The sequence below is a fragment of the Tiliqua scincoides genome, chromosome 6 (assembly GCF_035046505.1).
Source record: "Tiliqua scincoides isolate rTilSci1 chromosome 6, rTilSci1.hap2, whole genome shotgun sequence".
Taxonomy (NCBI): Eukaryota; Metazoa; Chordata; class Lepidosauria; order Squamata; family Scincidae; genus Tiliqua; species Tiliqua scincoides.
This window is the reverse complement of record NC_089826.1, coordinates 86,943,811-86,966,027: the sequence shown is the minus strand read 5'-3', so window position 1 is coordinate 86,966,027 and position 22,217 is coordinate 86,943,811. Positions and strand designations below refer to the sequence as shown.

The following is a 22,217-nucleotide window of genomic DNA, read 5'->3' as shown; positions in this document are numbered from 1 at the left end:
ACTGATCTGGGACAGCCATCTTTGCTGGCATAGGTGAGATGGGTAGCCTGGACTCTCTTCCTCTTACCTCCCAACCAGGGAGGGTCTCTCCCTCCACCAACCCTCTCTTTTTGTACCTACAAACAGTGATGGGCAGATTGAGTGCTCCCGATGATGTCCCGGCAGGCGTCCCTCTTTTCCGCATGCAAGTGGATAGTTGCCAGTCACTTGGTAAAGAAAAGGAGAGTGCGCTTGTGGGCACTGTTGTGGCCGAGACAAAACTTGCCTTCCAACCTTGGAGCTAAAGATGGTGAATATCTCCAGGCCTCTAGCAGGGCAGTAATTTTATACTACTGCCCTCGTGACTGCTAAGTACACATGAAGGGAATGCGTGTGGATAGCTAAACTAGCAACATGCTCCTGCCTTTCTCTCCATAGTATGGGATTGTGTTGCGAGTTGGCCATGCTTGCTGTGCTTTACCTTGTGGTTCCCCCATAGCCGGGCCAGCCCATTTGGATCCACTATCCGAAATATCTTGGATTCCCTGTCCTCCCACCGAATGAAGTTCTCGTACCGGGTGTCTGACAGCAGCTGGTAGACGTAATCCCAAAGGAGTCTGCAGTCTGTGAAGAAAAGGACACAACCGTTTTCAAAAAGTCTCCGTTGGGCCGCTTGCCATAACCAAGTCGTCACTGAAAGGACGATGGATGCCAACCATGCAGATTTCAGTTGAAGGAAATAGGAACCACCATGCTGAGTCAGACCTCGCGGTCCAGCTTGTTCTGAACTCTGCTTCCAACAGCTGCCTCTGGGAACTCCCAAGGAGGGCATGAAGGCCATGGCCTTCCCTTGTTTCTCCCCTGCATTTGGTACTCTGAGACAAGAGGATAACTGAGGCTGCAATGCCATGCGTACTTACCTGGGAGTAAATGCCAATGAATACAATGAGACTTACTTCTGAGGAGAAAGGCAAAAGACTGGGCTATGAGTCTCCTATTATTGCCACACTTTCTGTTTCAGTTGATTTCTGGTCAGTGAACATAAGAACAGCCCCACTGGATCAGGCCATAGGCCATCTAGTCCAGCTTCCTGTATCTCACCAAATGCCCCAGGGAGCACACCAGATAACAAGAGACCTCATCCTGGTGCCCTCCCCTGCATCTGGCATTCTGACATAGCCCATTTCTAAAATCAGGAGGTTGCGCATACACATCATGGCTTGTATCCTGTAATGGATTTTTCCTCCAGAAACTTGTCCAATCCCCTTTTAAAGGCGTCCAGGCCAGATGCCATCACCACATCCTGTGGCAAGGAGTTCCACAGACCAACCACACGCTGAGTAAAGAAATATTTCCTCTTGTCTGTCCTAACTCTCCCAACACTCAATTTTAGTGGATGTCCTCTGGTTCTGGTGTTATGTGAGAGTGTAAAGAGCATCTCTCTATCCACTCTGTCCATCCCCTGCATAATTTTGTATGTCTCAATCATGTCCCCCCTCAGGCGTCTCTTTTCTAGGCTGAAGAGGCCCAAACGCCGTAGACTTTCCTCATAAGGAAGGTGCCCCAGCCCCGTAATCATCTTAGTCGCTGTCTTTTGCACCTTTTCCAGTGTGGCAACAACACCTCTCCAGGACTAGACTCCCATTTGAGTATTCAACCCCAGTGGTTCTGCACTTGAATTTGCTCCTCCTGAAGTTTGTTACTGAGGGCACTTAGTAGCAATCTCAGCACCTGTGTTACCTGCCCTGTCCTGTTTGTAGATTTCACAGGCATGGATAACCCTATCCCACTGATTTTCACTGGCTACCAGGTTTCTTATAAGCCTGCTATCTCCACGCTCTCTTTCAATAGGTAGGCAGTTCGACTTGGTCGAGCCACTGCTTTGGGGGCTGCTACACTGGCTGCCAATTTGTTTCTGTGCCAAATCCATGGTGCTGGTTTTGACCTTTGAAGATCTATATGGCTTGGGGCCAGGGTATCTGAGAGACCGCCTGCTTCTGTACAATTTGGCTTGTCCTCTCTGGTCATCAGAGAAGGCCCTTTAAAAAGTGCCGTCGCTTAAGGAGGTGAAAGGGGCAGCCACAAGGAGTAGAGACTTTTCTGTAGTGACACCAACTCTGCAGAATTCTCTCCTGTTTACAATCTGCTCCCTGCTTTTCTGGCAGAGCCTAAAGGCATTTCTTTTTAGATTAGCCTTTCCAGTTTAGGGCTTTTTAATATGGATATTTGGGGTTTTATGTTCTATGGGCCTGTCTTTTTTTACTCACTACTGGTTCTTTTTGTTTTTTCTTCCTGACTTTTAATGGGATACTTTTAAGATGGTTTTAGGAGATTTTAATGTTTATATTTTTATATTTGTAAGCCACTTTGAATGCCTGTCAGGGAAATAAAGCGGGGTATAAATTTGTAAATAAATGAATAAATAAGTAAATACCAGACAATAAACTGTTCATCTTGGCTGAGGTTCTTGGCATGACCTTACCAACACACTGATAGATTTTCCCCTCTTTGTTTATCTTTCTTGCTCTGGCTTTTCAACATCTCTCCCCGCTCATCAGCTTCTATCCCAGAAGTTTCCAAACTTTTTAGCTCTAGGATCCACTTTTTAAAACATTCCCACTCTAATGGGACCCACCTAGGTTTATCAGATTTTTTTTTTTAAAGAGATCTATAAAGAAATAATATTTTATTTATAAGTAATAATTGCCAGAAAAAAGACCCTGAAATATTATCTCATAATTATACATGCTTGCAAACTGCAGTTATCTGATCTTTCCATCACCCATTGGTGACCCACCAAAATCATGTCGTGACCTACCAGTGGGTTCTGACCCACAGTTTGGGAACCACTATTCTATCCTGTTCTCAGTCTGAGTGCACAGAACATCCAGATCATCACCTTTAAGGCATGAATGATCCTGAATCGCATGTTTCCTGGCTCCTGTTGGCCTTCTCTCACAGGGGCAGTTTAAAAGCTGCTCTGGTTGGCAACCTTCAGTCTTGAAAGACTATGGTATAAGCCTACAGCACTCGGTATTCCCGGGCAGTCTCCCATCCAAGTACTAACCAGGCCTGACCCTGTTTAGCTTCCAAGATCAGACAACTGTTACCCTGCACATGCCTGATCTCGTCTGATCTAGGAAGCTAAGCAGGGTCAGGCCTGGTTAGTGCTTGGATGGGAGACTGCCCGGGAATACCGAGTGCTGTAGGCTTATACCATGATCTCGGAAGCTAAGCAGGGTCAGGCCTGGTTAGTACTTGGATGGGAGACGGCCTAGGAATACCGGGTGCTGTAGGCTTATACCATGATCTCAGAAGCTAAGCAGGGTCAGGCCTGGTTAGTACTTGGATGGGAGACGGCCTAGGAATACCGGGTGCTGTAGGCTTATACCATGATCTCGGAAGCTAAGCAGGGTCAGGCCTGGTTAGTACTTGGATGGGAGACCGCCTGGGAATACCGGGTGCTGTAGGCTTATACCATGATCTCGGAAGCTAAGCAGGGTCAGGCCTGGTTAGTACCTGGATGGGAGACCGCCTGGGAATACTGGGTGCTGTAGGCTTCTACCATGATCTCGGAAGCTAAGCAGGGTCAGGCCTGGTTAGTACTTGGATGGGAGACTGCCCGAGAATATCAAGTCCTGTAGACTTATACCATAGTCTTTCGAGACTGAAGGTTGCCAACCAAAGCTGCTCTGTGCCTTTGAAAAAAATATGTTTTGAGCACAAGCAGTCTGCTTCCATTATGGTTCAAGTGGAACTAGTTCTTTTTATCTGTTTCTATGCATCCAGATGGAAAAAAAATGCTAGGCAGTATGAGGTAAAAAAAAAATCAGAACATTACAAAAAGATCAAAGCCCAGTTAGACACCACCTCCACAGCATACAATCCAACAAGCAAATAAGGAAGCCAGCACACAAACCAAAAACCTTCCTTGGATAAAAACTAGCCTTGAATAAAAGCAAAATGGTTCATGATAACTGGAAAAACTGAGAGAGTATCTAAGTCAGGGTTTCAGCCTGATGTTCGGATTTAAATGGCTTCATCATCTTAGTTAATGTCCTGGGCAGGGAGAATGCAAAAGGGAAATTGCAACTAAGGGCCCATTCCTAAATAACTTTCCAACACTGATGCAGCTGTACCACTGGGGCATGCGCTGCACCCTGTAGTCTGGGGACAGTCACAGAAGCCTCCTCAAGTTAAGGGAGCATTTATTCCCTTACCTTGGGCTGCACTGCAGCTGCATTGGGTGCTGGAAAGTTGAATAGGACTGAGCCCAAAGTCAGTGATCCCGGCTAGGATAGAGCTGAGGTAGCTGGTGTGAGGATTTTATTTAATTTGGCTCCAATTTCAAGTGCCAGCTTTTGCTTCTTTGAACTCAGCCCATTTTCTCTTCCTATCTTTCTGGCAGGGCATTCTAATCTGTTCAGAAGCAAGCCCCATTAAATTTACCCCAGGTAAGTGTGCAGAGGATTGAGGCCTTTATAAGCTGTTTTGGAAAATTCATCCGCTTGTTTCATGGAGACAAGAAGAGATCAAGGGTCTCCTCCTCGCTCATGTGCAGATGCACAGCATAAGGGCTAGCCAGGTCAGTTGGCTCCCCAGGCAGAATTCCTGCATAAAAACATAAGAACATAAGAACAGCCCCACCGGATCAGGCCATAGGCCCATCTAGTCCAGCTTCCTGTATCTCACAGCGGCCCACCAAATGCCCCAGGGAGCACACCAGATAACAAGAGACCTCATCCTGGTGCCCTCCCCTGCATCTGGCTGGGGGAACCCCATGAACTGGAGTTACCCTAAGCAGGAAGAAAAGCATGGAAGGACAATGGCCATTTGTTTTTTCCCCTTCCTGGTTGCAGGGACGTGCCCCTTGCTGGGTTGCCTATGCAGGGTAACATGTTCTGCCACAGTTCCTTGTGAGGAACCCAAGGGTGCATGCCACAGGGGCTCTGTGCCTTGCTTTCCCCTTCCCCATCACTGCAAGCCAAGCTGTGGCGGCATCAACGGACCATTGCAGTAATATGGATATTGCCATAACATGCCAGGAGTGAATGAACAGAGACCATCTCCCCACCCAATAGCCAAGCAAAGCCTCAGTTAGTGAAATTGTGCACCATGTAACCTACCCATTTGCAAATGTAACAGAAAATATCAACATTCAGCCTGCATGGCACTTTTCTCCACTTCCGTGGAGAGAACCGTGAAAGCCTTGCCATTATTCCAAGACTATTAAGCCTTTCAAGAACTTCTCTTTAAAAAACTGGATTGCAATTTCCCCCTGGTAAATACTCCTCCTATATTTTGTGTCAGTGTTTTGAGATTGGGGAAGCTAAAAGTCATGACAAGCCCCCCGTCCCCCCGAGTGGATCGTGCAACACAAGCAACTGAACTGAAAAATTCAAAATTGCAGTCTAAGGAACTCAGTGCCACTAGAGTTAGACTTCAAAGGCAGCCTTTCTATTTGAGGTGGGGGGAGATGTCGCACCCTGGCTGACAGGCAGCATGTAGGAGGACTGCAATCCCAGTTTACTTTAAAATTTCTAACTGGCTATACAGCCAATCAATCCTTCAAAACATTAAAATCCATTAAAAAAAGGGGGGGGGAGCTGCCACCCTTTGCACACTTTTGCAGAAGTCTTACTGTGTTCAGAAACCTGCCAAGAAAATACACCCTGGTTTGTGTTGCACCAAACTAAGCCGAATGGAGACCATCGCCAAGAAACTAATCTCTGTTCTCAATCCTGCCCTCAAAGAGTCCAGTGGAAAAAACACTTTCGCTATCCTAAAAACACAGGTGAGTCTCCTTGAAGACATGCATTCCTATGAACCTGCCTGACCTCAGACCAAAGTGGGGTGGAACGAATGGTTCTTTCAATTATCTTAATCGCATGATGAATGAGCTGAGTGGTCAGGACGGTTACACAGACAGAGGGTGCAATCCCAATCACCTTTCCAGCGCTGACATAGCTGTGTCAGTGGGGCAAGTGCTGCATCCTGCAGTTGGGGGGGGGCAGTCATGGAGGCCTCCCCAAGGTAAGGGGATGTTTGTTCCCTCACCTTGGAATTGCATTGCCTCAGTGCTGGAAAGTTGGTTAGCGCTGGACCCAGAGAAACACAACACAGCCCGAATTGAACATGTTTCTATGGTTGTGCTTCTGCACCACTGGCACTAGTACTATTTCATGGTTTGGCAGATGGTGCTTAGCCCCACTGCCAGGGTGACCACATGTACCAGTCTGCCTGACCCATGCCCACTGGAAGTGGAGACGGCTGGGGTAGTGATGTATAATGAGTGAGATGCAGCCATGCAACTGCTTGTCCCTTAAAGTTTGGGGAAGGAGGGTGCAGATCAAGGTGTCAAGTGTGGAGCATTTTGTGGAACACACACACAAACACACACACACATGCAGCTGCTGTCTGCGGTGCTTGCAGGGGGTGCTTGCAAAATGAAACAGGTTTGTTCTATGGAAAGTGGATCAGGGGTGGGGGTGAGGTGCAGAGCCAGCCAAGATGTGGGTATCCCAGCAATTTTCAACATCTTTCTTCTCAAGGCACACTGACCTCTATGGTCTTCTCTATGATCGTCACCTCTTGTGATGTCACTTCTAGGAGACTCTTCCGGGTTCTGCGGCTCTGTGTCCAGGGCAACTGTCTGCAGTAACAAGTTGTTTGATCCTCTTCCAACAAACAATTCGTTACTACAGACGATTGCCCGAGACACAGAGCTGCAGAACCCGGAAGAGTTTTTCAGTGATCTTCAACCGCTGTGCTCCAAACTCCCACGCCACTCCTGTGGACCTGTTGTGGCACACCAATGTGCTGGGCACACCAGTTGAAAATTGCTGGGTTAAGTAGCTGCTCCTATACTAATCTGGTATATGTAAAGCCATCTCTTCATCTGGTCTGTCCAGTATCTTGCTACCCACAGAAGCTTAACAGCTGCCTTCAAGGACACATGCAACATAATACAGGTATTATGCTGGCAGCAACACGCTGGCCATGTGAAAAAGGCAGCATTAGAGTTGGAGCTATAAGCCATAAAGTCCTCAGTTCAAACCTTTCCTCAACTACTAAGTTTTGACCTTTTGCAAGCTGCTGTTCTCTCACCTTTGGCCCCCAGCTGTAATATGGGTTATAGCAGTGTACAGGGCTTTAGTAAGGATAATTGAAAAATAGTAAGGGGAGCACTTTTAATATTCTAATTATTATCATCATTATTAACTAAAAAGATGAAACTGGAATTTTGGGAGTAGAAAGCATGAAGTTTCTTTCTGAGTTGCTTGCGAGAAGGAAAAAGAACGGCTTTACGGTTGGGTTTCACAAGTTGTGTTCTAGGGATCGGGGCTCGTGGGAACTGAAACTCACCACCATGAGGCATCAAAGATGAAAGACTGAGCAGAGGGGTAAGTACTGTCTTGTTTTTAATTGCATTGATTGGCTCCAGCAAAAGGTATTCACATCTTGCTTGGAACCCCGAAGCCAAAAACAGCAAACAGGAATTTCCAGTATAGATTTTACAGCCCATGATTCTCCTTGTGCACCAATGACTGCACTTCAGCATATTCCCCTCTACAAATCAAAGACAGTCTGAAACAGAAGTATCAGGAAACTGAATCCAAATATTATGCCTCTGTGTTCACACCCACCAGCACATGCCAAGCTGTTTGTTCCAGCGTACTCTCCAAAGGCAAGGTTGCGTGCATGTGAAAGTCTCGGATGGGGTGTCCAACATAAGGCCTACAGGCCAGATGCAACCCCAGGAAGCTCTTTATACAGCCCCTGTGAGAACTGGGCTCTCTCAGAGCCCCTCTTTCAGCAGTGCCACTTCTGCTGAGGCTCTGGGAGGGAGAAATGGAAGGCCCCAGAAGACAAGGAACACTATGGGGAAAGGGGCAGACCAGGAGAAGTGACAGTGGAAGACACTGTTGAGGTGCTGGAGAGCCAAATTATCATACTGACAGTGCTTTCAGCAGCACCACGTCCGCTGAGGCATCACTTTACAGACCACCTCTCAGTTGCTGAGCTGTGAACAGCAGAAGCAGCACTGCTGAAAGGGCAGCCTGTGTGATAATTGGCTCTTCCATATCTTCAAAATATGATCAAGATTTGCATATTTTCTCTTCTGTCATTTGCAGCTAATGAGTTTCTATGTGAGAACAAGGTGCTTATTTCTGGCCATTGTCTGCTAAATGACATCATTTCCTACTTAATGATGTCACTTCTGGCCCCCAGCAGGCTCCATGAATGCTCTTCAGCCCACTATACAAAACCTGTTTGTCACCCTTGTAGGATTCCTTGGTTTATCTTTGAACCAATAAGTGTGAAGGCCCAAAGATTAGTTGCAGAGCTCCTAAATGCACAGTTCCCCTTAAGAGATCTGCACAGACCCTTTAAGGGCTCCAAGGAGCAAAGATAATGACCTCTTCCACTTGACCTCTTCCACTTGCTTCTTGCTTTGTACATTTGGAAAAAAAATAATACCTGCAACTTCATATTGCGAATGGCTACTAATTTTCCTTTTCAAGAACAGCGTAAAAGAAGTAGGTTCATAAAAAAGCACACCCAAAACTGGCAAAGTGCCTTACACAGAAAATCCAAATTAACATATGGTAGAATCCGCTACAAAGCCTTGGGGCTTGCGCTGGAAAACCTCCTAGTGGGATTTGCCCCATTGGCAAGATGGGACTCTTCCTCACTCTGCCATCCCTAATGGCATCCTTAATGAAGCAGCAGCATCAACACACCCATGTTGATGAGGACATGCCAAGTACACTGCAACACCACGGATTTCTCTCTGGTCTTGACAAAGCCGCTTTGTACCTCTCTTTTCACATTAGCTTTAGTAATAATGGCCATTCCTCCAACATGGAGGTCATGTTGTGAGAATGGATGATGGCCGGATCCCAAAGGATCTCCTCTATGGAGAACTCGTGCAAGGAAAGCGCCCTACAGGTAGACCACAGCTGCGATACAAGGACATCTGCAAGAGGGATCTGAAGGCCTTAGGAGTGGACCTCAACAGGTGGGAAACCCTGCCCTCTGAGCGGCCCGCTTGGAGGCAGGCTGTGCAGCATGGCCTTTCCCAGTTTGAAGAGACACTTGGCCAACAGTCTGAGGCTAAGAGGCAGAGAAGGAAGGCCCATAGCCAGGGAGACAGACCAGGGACAGATTGCACTTGCTCCCAGTGTGGAAGGGATTGTCACTCCCGAATTAATAATAATAATAAACTTTATTTATATCCCGCCCTTCTCCCTAAAGGGACCCAGGGCGGCTTTAGCCTTGGCCGAATTGGCCTTTTCAGCCACACTAGACGCTGTTCCAGAACCACCATTCAGAGCGCGATACCAGAGTCTCTCAAGACTGAAGGTTGCCAACAACAACCTCCAACATGTATGATTTGTGTCTTTGAATGAAGCTACCACATTCCATGCATTTACATAGCAAGCCACAGAAATGCAAAAACTTATTCTATTGACACTTTCGCATGGGACAGTGTGTAGACTGATTTCAAAGAACAGACTGCACTCACCTGCTATCCTTCCAATTGGCATTGTGTGTTCTTCAGGAGGGGAGACAGAGACCATGATATGATTCATGTACGCTAATTCCTCCCGGTGGGAGAGGTTGATGGGTTTCACCTCCCTGTGCAGCCCATCTTCAGACAACCTGGAGGCTTTGAAGTCAACAGAGTGCCTGGGGTTCAGTATCAAAGGGTGCATAATGGGGCTGGGCATCAGCTGAATCACCCGGGTGTTTTCCTGACGGGGGCTGGAAGGCTTCTGAAGCACTTCGGAAGGGGTTGGGCAGTGGTTATTCTCAATAGGAGACACGGAGAGAGGGTAAGACTCTTGGTGATTGTTCTCCTGGTGGTGCCTCGTCCCCGAGAGCCTGTCAGCTGGCGAGAGGCGCCGAACAGTGTTCTCCAATGGAGACTTCAGGGACCGCTGCTCAGGTTCAGGGGAAGGCCTGTGGTTGGTGTTAATGGGCGACCTGGAACGATGCAACAGTTCAATGGTAGGAGGGTTGTGGTGGACCGTGTCTGTTGATTGTCTAGACGATCTCTGGACAAAACTGTCTGTAGAGCAAAGAGAAAAAAATCCTAAGTGATTTATCATGCAACAGGTCCTAGAAAACTCAACAATTCTTTAGATTGGGGTAGTCAGTTGGCGATGGGTAGGAAAATGTGGACATGAAGCAATTGTCATGGACTCCTGCTGGATCAAATGCGTATTTAACTAGGGTAAGGTAAACACTGGAAGAAACTGAGCTGCAAACCAGAACTTCCCAGGTTCAAATCTGGCTTCTCCCATGAACTGCCCAGGTGGCGCCTTCCCAGCTGCAACATGGAGCTAACAACAACTATTTATGGCACAGAGTTATTGCAAGGTTTATATCAAGTTAATACATGTGACACATTTTCCACACTAAAAAAAAAAAACAACACTATGCAAATACTACATATTGTTACTATTTAAAATTTTTCTCCTAAGGGCAAAAAATTGTTTCTGAAAAGCTGTGATGAGAGACGGAGATATTTCATAGCGTGCTACCACAATTCTTTTCAGGTTTTGTTGCCCAAGAGCATGTACACATGTACACCCTCACTGCCACCTACTTCATCCTAGTGTCTCTGAGCTCAGTAGTAAAAAAAAAAAAATCATAATTCTTCACCAAGAAAAGCCGAATTGCGTGACCTTTACGAAAATTGTGCAAGTTTGCAGGAGGAAAATTCAGATGGGTGCATTGTCCCCAAGTGGGACTTTTCCTTCCCAAAATTGGAAGGGAGAACCATGATCAAGGACGCAAGCCTCAAAACAGTACTCAATAGAAAGCTTTATTCACCTAACTATTAAAAAGTTCAATGCATTTTGATAAGAATCCTCAGTAGATGCAAGCGTAAAACACTAATATATGTAAATAAAATATAACATGGGCAGAGATTTTTAATGTTTTTTTAATCCTCAAGGTACACTGTCCTCTTCGGACTTCTCCACCTCCTCCTGTGATGTCACTTCAGCTTCCAGGAGACTTGTCCAGGTTCTGTGGCTCTGTTTCTAGGGCAACTGTCTGTAGTAATGAATTGTCTGTCCCTCTTCCTCCATCACAGAACTGGAACTGACAATTAGTTACTTCAGACAGTTGCCCTAGAAACAAAGCCACAGAACCCAGATGGGTTTTTCAGTGATTTTCAACACTGCACTCCAAACTCCTGCGGCACACTTGCAGACCTTTAGCGGCACACTTGCAGACCTTTAGCGGCACACTGATTGAAAACTACCAGTTACGGCCTTGATGCACCCTATGTTAAGCACATTTAATCTAATGATTTAACTGAGCGTGTGCTTAAGAATTGCAATAATGGGACTTAATGCAGTGAATCCTTCCCATTGCAATGAAAGGGACTTCAAAGAGATTAACGTGGGCTGGATCATACATGTGTTTATCCAATTCCCAGGCCTACAAAACTGAAGGTCAGAAACCTTTCCCCCCAAATTTATGGTGGTTTGATATGAATTTGGGGTGCTGATTCCAAAAATTGCATCCGTTTTTTCCTATCACATCTAGTTTTGGAGATACAGCAGAGTTTCATTAGTGAGTGGTTCAAGCAGCTTCCTCATGAGGAAGCCATGGCGTAGGCTTCATCACTGAGTTTTTTATAATCTTTGTTCACGTGAATATGCAATATAAGCCAGAGAGCTGATGAAGTTTAGAAAGGCAGTGCTGGCATTATAAAAGCCATTGAATTCTGTTTTTCTCCATCTTCATCACTTAATGTACTTGGGCTGTGATTGTATACAAACTTTCCTGGGAGTAAGCCTCCCCCTTAGATGGTGGAAGTTACTGCTGAGTAGACATGCATAGGATTGTGCTGTTAGAATCTGTTTTATAACCCCAAATAATTACATTTTGCAGAACCGTGGATACGAACATAAGAAGAGCCTTTCGGATCAGACCAAAGGCCCATCTAGTTCAGCTTCCTGTATCTCACAGTGCCCACCAAATGCCCCAGGGAGCACACCAGACCAGACACAACCTGCATCCTGGTGCCCTCCCCTGCATCTGGCCATCAGAGGCAGCCTGTAAAGTGAATCCGTGGGAACAGAGTAAGCGAGTAACAGGGATTGACTATAGCTGCCTGAAGCTTCTCTCTTAACATATGGTAGGCTTGGCCCTGTCACAGTTCATCGAGGGGGCAAATATATTTGCTCCTTCATTTCTTGAATTGTGACAGCCACAATGACCTTTTCAAAAAAATCATTTTAGAAAGGACAGAGTGATGCCTTTGTCAGTTCTAAAATTCTACACATCCTAAAAACAAAATATCTCCACCAAGTCCTGTAAAGGAGTATGAAAGCAGTCTACTGCCGGGAAAATGGGATCCCACCAGCTCCAGCTCTGTGACCTGAAACTGACCCAAGCCCTCTCATCACACTGTTCACCTCCCTACACATCTTGCCAGCAACCACCAGTTTCCTTGTTAAAACGGAGGCGGAAGCGACATTGGTGTGGATTTTATGATTCACTTGCCCAAAGTCATAAACAAGAAAAGGTCTGTCTCTGTTTGACTGTTTAGGTCAGTAATAACAAAATGGGCACAAGCGAGTGGAACTCGAGTGCCAGGCCGTGCCCAGCCTGCGGTGTTTGCAAAACAGCCTTCTGAAAATGGATTTAGAAGAAACATGTTTCAGCGTGTTTCAGACCAACAAGTGGCACCAGGTGGGCTTTTTGATGAGGACAGAGCAAAACCGATGCATTGTCCAAATGGTCTGCTTGGAAGAAAAAGCTCATGATTCTGAAGCTTAAACGGGGTAGACAGATTTACTTTTTGAGTTCTGGTCCAGGTTTTCCTTATGTAAAAAGCACCTCCACAACTGAAGATGCCAATATGCATTTTTTAAACCATCATAACGGAGTGACTCGCGTGTTCATTCTACGTCTCAGAAACCCCAACGGGTCAAAGCTATCTCAGTACTTTGAGAGCACATGTGGTGGTCTGCACAACCCACATACCACAGCAACTGCCATAATACCTGGCAATAACACCCAAAAAATACCAATTAGCAGTGATGGTGACTGACTGCTTGGGAGTCCTGACACTGGGAGAACCCTCCATTGGCCCTACGTCCTGTCCTCACCACCTCGATAGTGCACTGGACACCACTGCTTCCACTAGTATCCCGCTACACTGGTCAGCTTCGATACTAGGCACAGGAGTCAGCCCAGCAGTGTTGTAGCTATGCCTTCTGGCACCTGAGGGCAAAATATTTGTTAACACCCACCTCAGAAGGCCTTAGAAAAGCACTTCTGGTTTTCGCTAAAACCAGAAGTGTCTTTCTCAGGTCTTCCGAGGCTCAAGAAGGCTCACATGGTCTATTTGGGCCTTAGAAAGGCATTCCCTGACACCCCCACGGACTGCTTGGATTTGCACCAATGATATTGCTGGCACAGATCCAAGTAGCCCCATAGGAGTGGCTGGGGTTCAACATGGAGAAAAAATATCCCCTTACCCCAAGTTGTCCTCCAGCTTGCACTTGATCTACGCTGGATAGAGTGCAGGCCAGACCCTGCACAGATAAGGACTGTGTCCTAATAGTTGGTGTGTTCTAAGACAAAGTATTCCCAACTTTGTGGGTAAGGTAAGGCACAAGATTTTTTCTTGAGATTGTTCACTTTGGAAATGGGTCACCCTCAGAAGGAACATCACCTGTGTTTCTGCATGAGTCACTGTTCTGAGTGGAAAAGATGCAACAGGAAGTTTCCTTTGAGGGCTGAGCCTCTTGACTGGCAGCAACTGGCTAATTCACTGACCCCTGATGCAGAAATGCAGCAGAATGGCTGGCTCCCAGTCAAGGCTGATGGGAAAGAAGCCAGGTCATAATAGCAAATCATGCAGAGATGCAGCTGGCAGCCTCCTTTGCAATTTGCTGCTGTGGGTTCAGAGCACCGAAACAACTGAAATAATGTACCCCTTGCACCATACGAACCATCCTCGTGTGTTAACACCAGTGTGCCTTGTCACACACTTTTGAAATGACTGAAACAATTTATGACTTGCAGAGTCATGAGAAGTATGAGAGAGAAACAGAAACCCCACCGGGAGGACTCAGCATTAACTTGTGAAACTCACCTTACAGCTGAGCCTTAGAACTCAAGACAAGCGAACAAACCAACAACAGGCCTTCTCCTAACACGGCTGGCTGGAGCACATTAATGCCAAAGAAACCAGTGAAGAACGGGAAAAACAAAAAAACCCGCCAGGCAGGAGCACAGGGCTAAATTTAGCCGTGCAAGTTCCTCCACCAGGCACCGGATGACAGGAAAGAGGCAGCACAAGTGAGTCAAAGTACACAAGACGCACTGCACTCACTACCTGCTTGTGAACACTTGGCACAGAGGATGTCCCTCGCTGCCCAGAGTCTGTGGCTGGAAGTAATCCATAATTAAAACAAAATGTTCCTCCTCAGCTTTTAATTTCTACCAAAGGAGGCCTTTAAAAACACACACACACACACACACACACACACACAACTAAAAGCCAAATTGTAGTGGTTGGAAGAGAATCTGAGGGAGCAAGATCAAAGTGCTGTGACAGTGTTCACCCAAGCACTCGGAGAATACAATAAAGCAGGGAAAGTCTGAGTGTAAGGCCCTGGCAGCACTCAGTGCAAGGCCAAAGACAGCACTGCACATGAGGAAGGCCCTGTGAACAGTTCTGGAACCTCAACTTCAAATGAAACAGGGCAGTGGTGTAGCTGGAGGGGGAGGTGCAGCAGCTAGCCTGAGGGGAGGCTCCACTGGGCAGGTAAGCGGCCCCTTCCTTTGGAGCCATTCCCGGCAGGGGGAGCAAAACGGAACCATACAGCTTTGTTTTACTCCCCCTGCTGGGAATGGCTCCAAAGGGAGGGGCCACTTGCTTGCCCCGCTGAGCCTCCCCCCTTGGCTAGCTGCTCTGGCCCCCTCCAGCTACGCCACCGAAACAGGGATCTCCTGGCATTCCTGGTGCTGCACACTAAGCAACTCTTAGGGATTAGGATGCTACTCAGGTAAGAGAGCCTCGTGGTGCAGTGGTCAGAACAGTGATTTTCAACCACTGCGCCACTGCACTTTGGTGCGCTGTAAAAGGTGCACCACGGGAGTTTGGAGCACAGTGGTTGAAAATGGCTGAAAACTCTTCCAGGCTCTGCAGCTCTGTTTCTGGGGCTCAGCTGGTGGAGAAAGAGGGAAAGACAATTCGTTACTACAGGCAGTTTCCCTAGAAACGGAGTCAGAGAACCTGGAAGAGTTTTCAGCCATTTTCAACTGTTGTGTTCCCGCGCCACACCTGTGAACCATTTGTGGCACACCAGTGTGCCATGGCTCAGTGGTTGAAAATCGCTGCACCAACACAATGCACTGGCCATGATGCAAGGAATTCTATTATCAGTTATATGACATGGCTTTATGAAAGGAACGTCACCCTTAAAGGTACAGAAGCCCCCTCAGTGTCTAAATCTGGAAATCCTACATACCAGGCTGCCAGATCTCAGAGTTTGATATTAATGCTCAGGGTTTTCCTTTCCTTCTCAAGGCCTCCGAAGAAAGGAGTTAAATTGCAGTGTGAGGACCCAAGATCAAGTGGACAAGATATTTTCTGCTTGGCCTGAGGACTTTGGTTACAGTACAGGTAGATTACCCCTTATCCACACATCCAGAATCTGAAATATTCTGAAATCCAGACATTTTTGTCCAGGACTTTTAAAGAACTTTCTAAAGTGTGAACACTAGAAGGTCTTGTGCTCATTCCCATGTACAGTGTAGGTACAGGTTGTAAGTTCTATTCTCTGCTCCGTGTACCTGTATGGTGGTGTGGTGTGTACCTGCATGAAAAATGGCAAAGAGGCCAGCAGACATCCATATGTCTGCAAAAGGAAGCATTTCTCATTATATTTATGCAATTATACCAAAATCCAGACACCTTCCCATCCCAAGCAGCCCGGATAAGGGATACTCAACCTGTATTAGCTTTCCCTTCTATGGCTACGAATAAAGATACCAGTCACAGATAGGGTTTAAAAAGAGGTTCTTTCCCTGGATTTCAACCATCCCATAACATTTCAGAGCACCACACAAAGTCCTTTTGCTATGCAAAGACGAGGGGTTTTTTGCCATTACCTTCATCGTGGTTCTGGTGTAACATGACGTCTGGCTGAGCATGGATAGAGTTCCCAGGGTGGAAGAAAGGTGAAAACAGCACATGAGAATTTCTTTGCTTCAAGATGTGCTGAAGGAGCTCATACAGCACGTCACCTGAAAGAGAGACAGGCAGCCAAGGGAATGAAAAACTGCACTGCTGGAAAGTCAAGGACTTCAAACCCAGCAGGGAGTTAAATGTGGGAAAGAAACCAAAGCAATTTGGGAGAAGGGGCTGGACAGGTGCAGGTATTTGCAGGTCTGCAGACATCTGGAATGTCATTAAAACGATTTAAACTGTGCTACCTGTCTAAAATGGAGCTCTGCAGCATTCAATAAACAGAAAATGGTCCCTTCATGAAGGAACTGACAATCTGAGCTGAACATTGTTAAGTCTGAGACCTTTCTCAAATCTCCTTCTGCCCTTGCAAGAGTGCCCTTGCAAGAGTGTGAATCCAATCCTAGGCATGTCTACAAGTACCATTATAATCAGTGGGGCTCACTCCCAGGCAACTGTGACTAGGACTGCATCCTCTGAGTACCTGTCCTGCAGTGTGTGCAGTTCCCCCAACCTGCCCCTCCCCCACACACACACACTTAACAGGCCAACTTCTCACCTGAATGCGGAGACCTATATCGAAAGTCCTCTTTGGTTAGCAGCAGGAGTGCTTTCCCATTCATCTCAAAAGTGTTGCTCTCAATGGGTCTCAAGGAGAACTCCTTTTCTGCCCACTTCAGCCACTGGGCCACATCATCCCTGCTCCAGTAAATGGGCTGTAGGCCTGTGAAGACAATGGAAGAGCATCACAGTCGTGCAATCAACCGAAACAACAATAATTTTCAGTCCAGAAAGCATCAAAGAGACTGAGCAACAAGGCCAGATCCGGAATGAAATGCATGGAGATCTTAGATGTTGTCATACTTGGAGGCTGCATGTATCACCAACAAGAAGTCACTGTCTGACAGATACATTCAGTGGGCCCTCCTTATCCATGGGGGTTGAGTTCCGGAACACTGTGTGGATAACAAATTCTGCAGATGGCAAAGTCCCAGTAAGAAAATAACAATAATATGTGGAAATTGTGGAAATTTACGGAATTTGCGGAAATTTGCACAAATTGCATAAATTTGTGCTAATAACATACATTACCTAACATTGTATACATTGATGTATGGAAATCGCCTAAGATACATGTAAACTGCCTAAACATATGGAAATCACCTAATACACACAGAAATTGCTTAAACTTGTGTTAATGGCATTGCGAGGCGGGCATGAGGGACTGAAGCAACCGAGCGCTGTGCGATGGTTGGGTATGTGATTTTTTAAAAAATAAATTAATTTTCCAATCCACAGCTGGTCAAATCCTCGAATGCCAAATCCACGAATAAAGAGGTGAATAAGGAGGGTATCAGTTCGTGCCTTTTCAGAAACTACAAAAATAAAATGAAATCTCTCAAAGAATAAAAGAAACCTTTTCCCGACTATGGTCACGTGAAGTCAGTTTTACAATTCAGAAAGAAAAATTAAAATGTTATATGAAAAGCTTTCTTTTCAATCAAGAGTAAAATAATTTAGAGCAGTGGTTCTCAAACTTCTTAGCATCGGGGCCCACCTAAAAAAAGTATCCCTTTACAAGTCACTCAATCCTCTGCGGCTATAATGATGATTGGGCAGCAGTGCCCCCCCCACACACAAGTAGCAAGTTGTTTAACCCTTGATGCACATAGGCCGATCTGCCTTGTCAGTTTCATGACCCACCAAAGTCTCTGGACAGGACCGCTGCTCTGGTTGGTTTTAGAGAGGCGACCATGGATATCTGTGGTTTTGGTTAACCATGTGGGTTCTGGAATCGAATCCCTAGGGATATTGGGGCACACCTGTATATCTATACATTGTTAAAAATAACACCTGAAGGAATTACCCCAACATTTTTGATGTACGGTACACTTGAGTACGCTGGCTGGCCGGTTTCATAGCTGCTTTTCAAACACCATAAATTCTTTTATAGCTGTGCCACAGTAGAAGAGAGGTCTACCTTTATTTCTGAGCAAAATGCACATATACCCATATTTGGTACTGATCATCAAGTATATCTGTAAAGAACGTATCTCCCAAATACATAGCTGTTTCTAGAATGTAACCCCAAACTGCTCTTGCCAAAATTTCTGGAAAAGTTACATTTCTAATCAGGCAGACAAGCAGCAAGGCAGTCAAACTTGCTCTCTTCCAGCCAACTACACACCTGAAAGCCTGCCAAGATAAAGAGAGCTTTTCACTGTGCTTATTGGGTTGGACAGGTTACTGGCATTCTCTGCACTTGCAACACAGAGAAGGTTTTGCTAGCATACGATGAGGCAACAGGCACGATATTCTGAACTGTGGGAAAGTGTAAGGCAGCAATTTTCAACCGGTGTGCCGTAACACACTGGTGTGCTGTGAAAGGTCCGCAGGTGTACCGTGGGGGTTGGGAGCAGCGTGTTTGAAAATAGCTGAAAATCTCTTTCAGGTTCTGCGGCTGTGTTTCTAAGGCAAATGTCTGCAGTAACAAATTTCTGTCCCTCTTCAGCCACCAGCTCTGCAGAAGAGAGATAGACAATTCATTACTATAGATAGTTGCCCTAGAAACAGAGCCGCAAACCTGGAAGAGTCTCCGGGAAGCTGCAAGTGACATCACAAGAGGCAAAGACTGTAGAGAAGACCATGGAGGTCAGCGTGCTACGGGAACAAAAACACTGAAAATTGCTAGTGTAAGGAGTCTGGTGCAGGGAAAAGTAGAGACGCGCATCCTCCTTCACATGGAAAAACTGGCACGCAACACCACAGCTGCATATGCTACTCCATCATGCGTAAAACATAATGGTTAATACAACTATATTGGAAGCTTTGATTTCAAAATCTAAAAATAGCATTATCATAATAGCAGCATGTGTTGGGTGTTGAAAGCCATGCAGAATCTTACTTCCTTGCTTGCTCCCTTCATTTTAAAAGGATTATATACTGTTCCCACCTCCAACAGGATCCAGCAAAACAATAACCAGGAAAGCAATAACCAATACAAAACAACAGCTACATTTACAGAACAGAAAATTTCATCAAAATAAGTAATAATAATAATAATAATAATAATAATAATAATAATAATAATAATAATAATGCAGGTATACCGCCTTTCTTGGTCTTTGTTCAAGACTTTATTCAAGGCGGTTTACATAGGCAGGTGATTTAAATCCCCATAGGGATTTTTACGATTGAAAGAAGGTTCTATCTTTCAAGAACCACAACATTTCAGATGTTTCTTTCTGATCTGGTTTCACGTTCTGGCCTCCATCCTCCCACGCTCAGAGCAGATGGAATAGCTTGGCTCAGCTTGTCAGCTGCTTCAAGGCCGCACGGTGCCGGTGGCCTTGAACTGGCGACCTGCGGACGTTATCTTCAGGCAAACGGAGTCTCAACCCTCTAGACCAGACCTCCTGCCCAAAGTAGCAACCAAATCAGCAGAAAATTAACAAGGGAAACTAGGCACAAGTATAGGGCTGGATCCTATACTCAATTGCCTGGCAGTAGGTACGACTGAACTCAGTCGGGCTTCCTTATGAGAAGACACACACAAAGCAGCACAGAAAGAGTCTTCCGATATCACAGCATCAGCCAGCACCAAAGATGTTCAAGCAGTCATGTCTTGGCCACACAGCTCCCTTTCATTCTTTCTAGCCCCCCATGGCTGTAAAGATGTGCTTGAACACCTGAGGAAATTTCAAAAACCTGAGGCGTGGATGCTGTAGAAGATGTCAAGGGAAGGGGAGTGGGGTTTCAGTGCTCTGCCCCTTCCCACGACTACCAAAGGCAGAATAAATTATACAAAGTGGGAGGGTGGGTGAATAAAAGCACAAAAAATAAAGTAAATTATGCAAACGTCATCAAATATTTTTTGTTATTTATACAGATGACGCAGCCAGGATGGTATAGCAGTTTGGGGGTTGAACTTAGACCTGGATGATCCAGGGTCAAATCTCCGATCAGCCACGAAGATTCCTGGGTGACCTTGAGCCAGTCACTGCCTCTCAGCCTCACCAACCTCACAGGGCTGTTGTGAGGACAAAAGGAGGGGAGGGACCATGTACACCACTGTGGGCTTCTGTGGAGGAAAGGTGGTGTTAAAACGTATTAAAAGGTGGTATTAAAATTTCCTCCACTGTGGTGGAAAGGTGGCATTAAAACGTCAAAAAATAAAATGTCCATGGGGACCATATTCACATGAAGAGTTCCTGCTTTTTAACAAATTATAACAAAAGAATGGCCTTGCTGGGGAAGACCATTAGACCAAGTGCTCCAGCCAGATGCATCTAGTACTCAGAAATCTGAAGTTTCCAATTAGCTGTCATGGATGATAGACTTTAAGCACAAGCTTATATATGTTTATTCTGAAGCAAGTCCCATTATGTTCAAGGGGGCTTACTCTGTCAAGTATGATCTGTCAAGGAGAGCAATTTCTCATTTTTCTGGCAGAGAAAACCACCAAACGAAATCAGGGAACATGGCGTTGGCTTTGCGGTCAGAAATACCCTGCTGGAATCCATCATCCCACCTACTGTAGGAAGTGAAAGAATTTTGTCCCTGCAGCTCCAGTCATCAGCAGGACCTGTCACTCTCATCAGTGCTTATGCACCGACTCTGTCGTCTCCAGCAGAAGCCAAAGACAAATTCTACGATGACCTGGCCACCACTATCAAGAAGATCCTCGTAAAAGAGCCATTGTTCATGTTTGGTGATTTCAATGCTAGAGTTGATGCTGATCACAGTTCGTGGCCCACTTGCTTAGGTCAGTTCGGCACTGGGAAGATGAACGAAAATGGGCAACACCTGCTAGAGTTTTGCTGTCATCACGGTCTCTGTGTCAGCAACATGTTCTTCAACACGAAGCCCCAACATAGAGTCTCTTGGAGACACCCAAGATCAAAGCACTGGCACCAGCTCGACCTGATTCTCACCAGACGCTCCAGCCTTCCCAGCATCAGGGTGCTATCAGGGTGCTGCCTGCAACACTGATCACTCCCTGGTGTGCAGCAGAGTGAAACTGCAAACAAAGCGACTGTACCACACAAAAAAGGAAGGAAGACCTCGCATTGATACCAGCAAGACCCAGGATCAGAGAAAAGTGGAGGAATTTGCACGAGCGCTTGAGGAATCTCTTCCAGGCCTGGCCGACACAAACGCATCCAACAGATGGGAACATTTCAAGAATGCCGTTTACAACACCGCCTTGTCCATATTCGGCAAGAAGACCAACAAGACGGCAGACTGGTTTGAAGCCCACTCTGAGGAGTTGACACCAGTCATTGAGGAAAAGAGGAGAGCTCAAGCAGCATACAAGGCCTGTCCCAGTGAGCACAACCTGCAGGTCCTCCAAGCTGCTCGCAGCAAAGTTCAGCAGGCTGCCAGGAGATGTGCTAACGACTACTGGCTCCAGTTCTGTTCCCAGATACAGATAGCAGCTGACACGGGCAACATCAAGGGGATGTATGATGGTATCAAGCAGGCCCTAGGTCCAACACAGAAGAAAATTGCCCCTCTGAAGTCTGCCGCAGGCGAGGTCATCCAGGATTGGGCGCAGCAGATGGAATGCTGGGTGCAGCACTACTCTGAGCTATATTCCAGAGAAAATGTAGTCACCAAAGAAGCGCTGAACAACATTGAGTGCCTGCCTGTGCTGGAGGAACTTGACAGTGAACCAACCCTAGAAGAACTTCACGTGGCCCTGGACTCCCTTGCCTTTGGCAAGGCACCTGGAAAAGACAGCATCCCTGCTGAAGTCCTAAAGTGCTGCAAAGAGATCATCGTCACTGAGCTGCATGAAATCCTCTGTCTCTGCTGGAGAGAAGGTAGAGTACCTCAAGACATGAAGGATGCAAACATCATCACATCATCACGCTGTACAAGAACAAAGGCGACAGGGGTGACTGCAACAACTACCGCGGCATCTCTCTCCTTAGCGTTGTAGGAAAGCTGTTTGTCCGAGTTGCACTAAAGAGGCTCCAGGTACTTGCAGAGAGCGTTTATCCAGAAT

General features: G+C 46.2%; 1 protein-coding gene across 3 annotated transcripts in view; it reads right to left on the bottom strand.

Moving 5' to 3' along the window:
* The window catches only part of ETV6 (ETS variant transcription factor 6), a 144,010-nt gene that overhangs the window by 4,438 nt on the left and 117,355 nt on the right, over positions 1 to 22,217 (bottom strand). For all 3 annotated transcript variants that reach the window (XM_066632600.1, XM_066632601.1, XM_066632602.1), the window contains 4 exons: positions 16,767 to 16,931; positions 16,132 to 16,266; positions 9,509 to 10,054; positions 461 to 603 (listed from right to left, as the gene is read on the bottom strand). In XM_066632600.1, the coding sequence (XP_066488697.1) occupies positions 461 to 603; positions 9,509 to 10,054; positions 16,132 to 16,266; positions 16,767 to 16,931 (989 nt within the window). The remainder of the gene's footprint in view (positions 1 to 460; positions 604 to 9,508; positions 10,055 to 16,131; positions 16,267 to 16,766; positions 16,932 to 22,217) is intronic.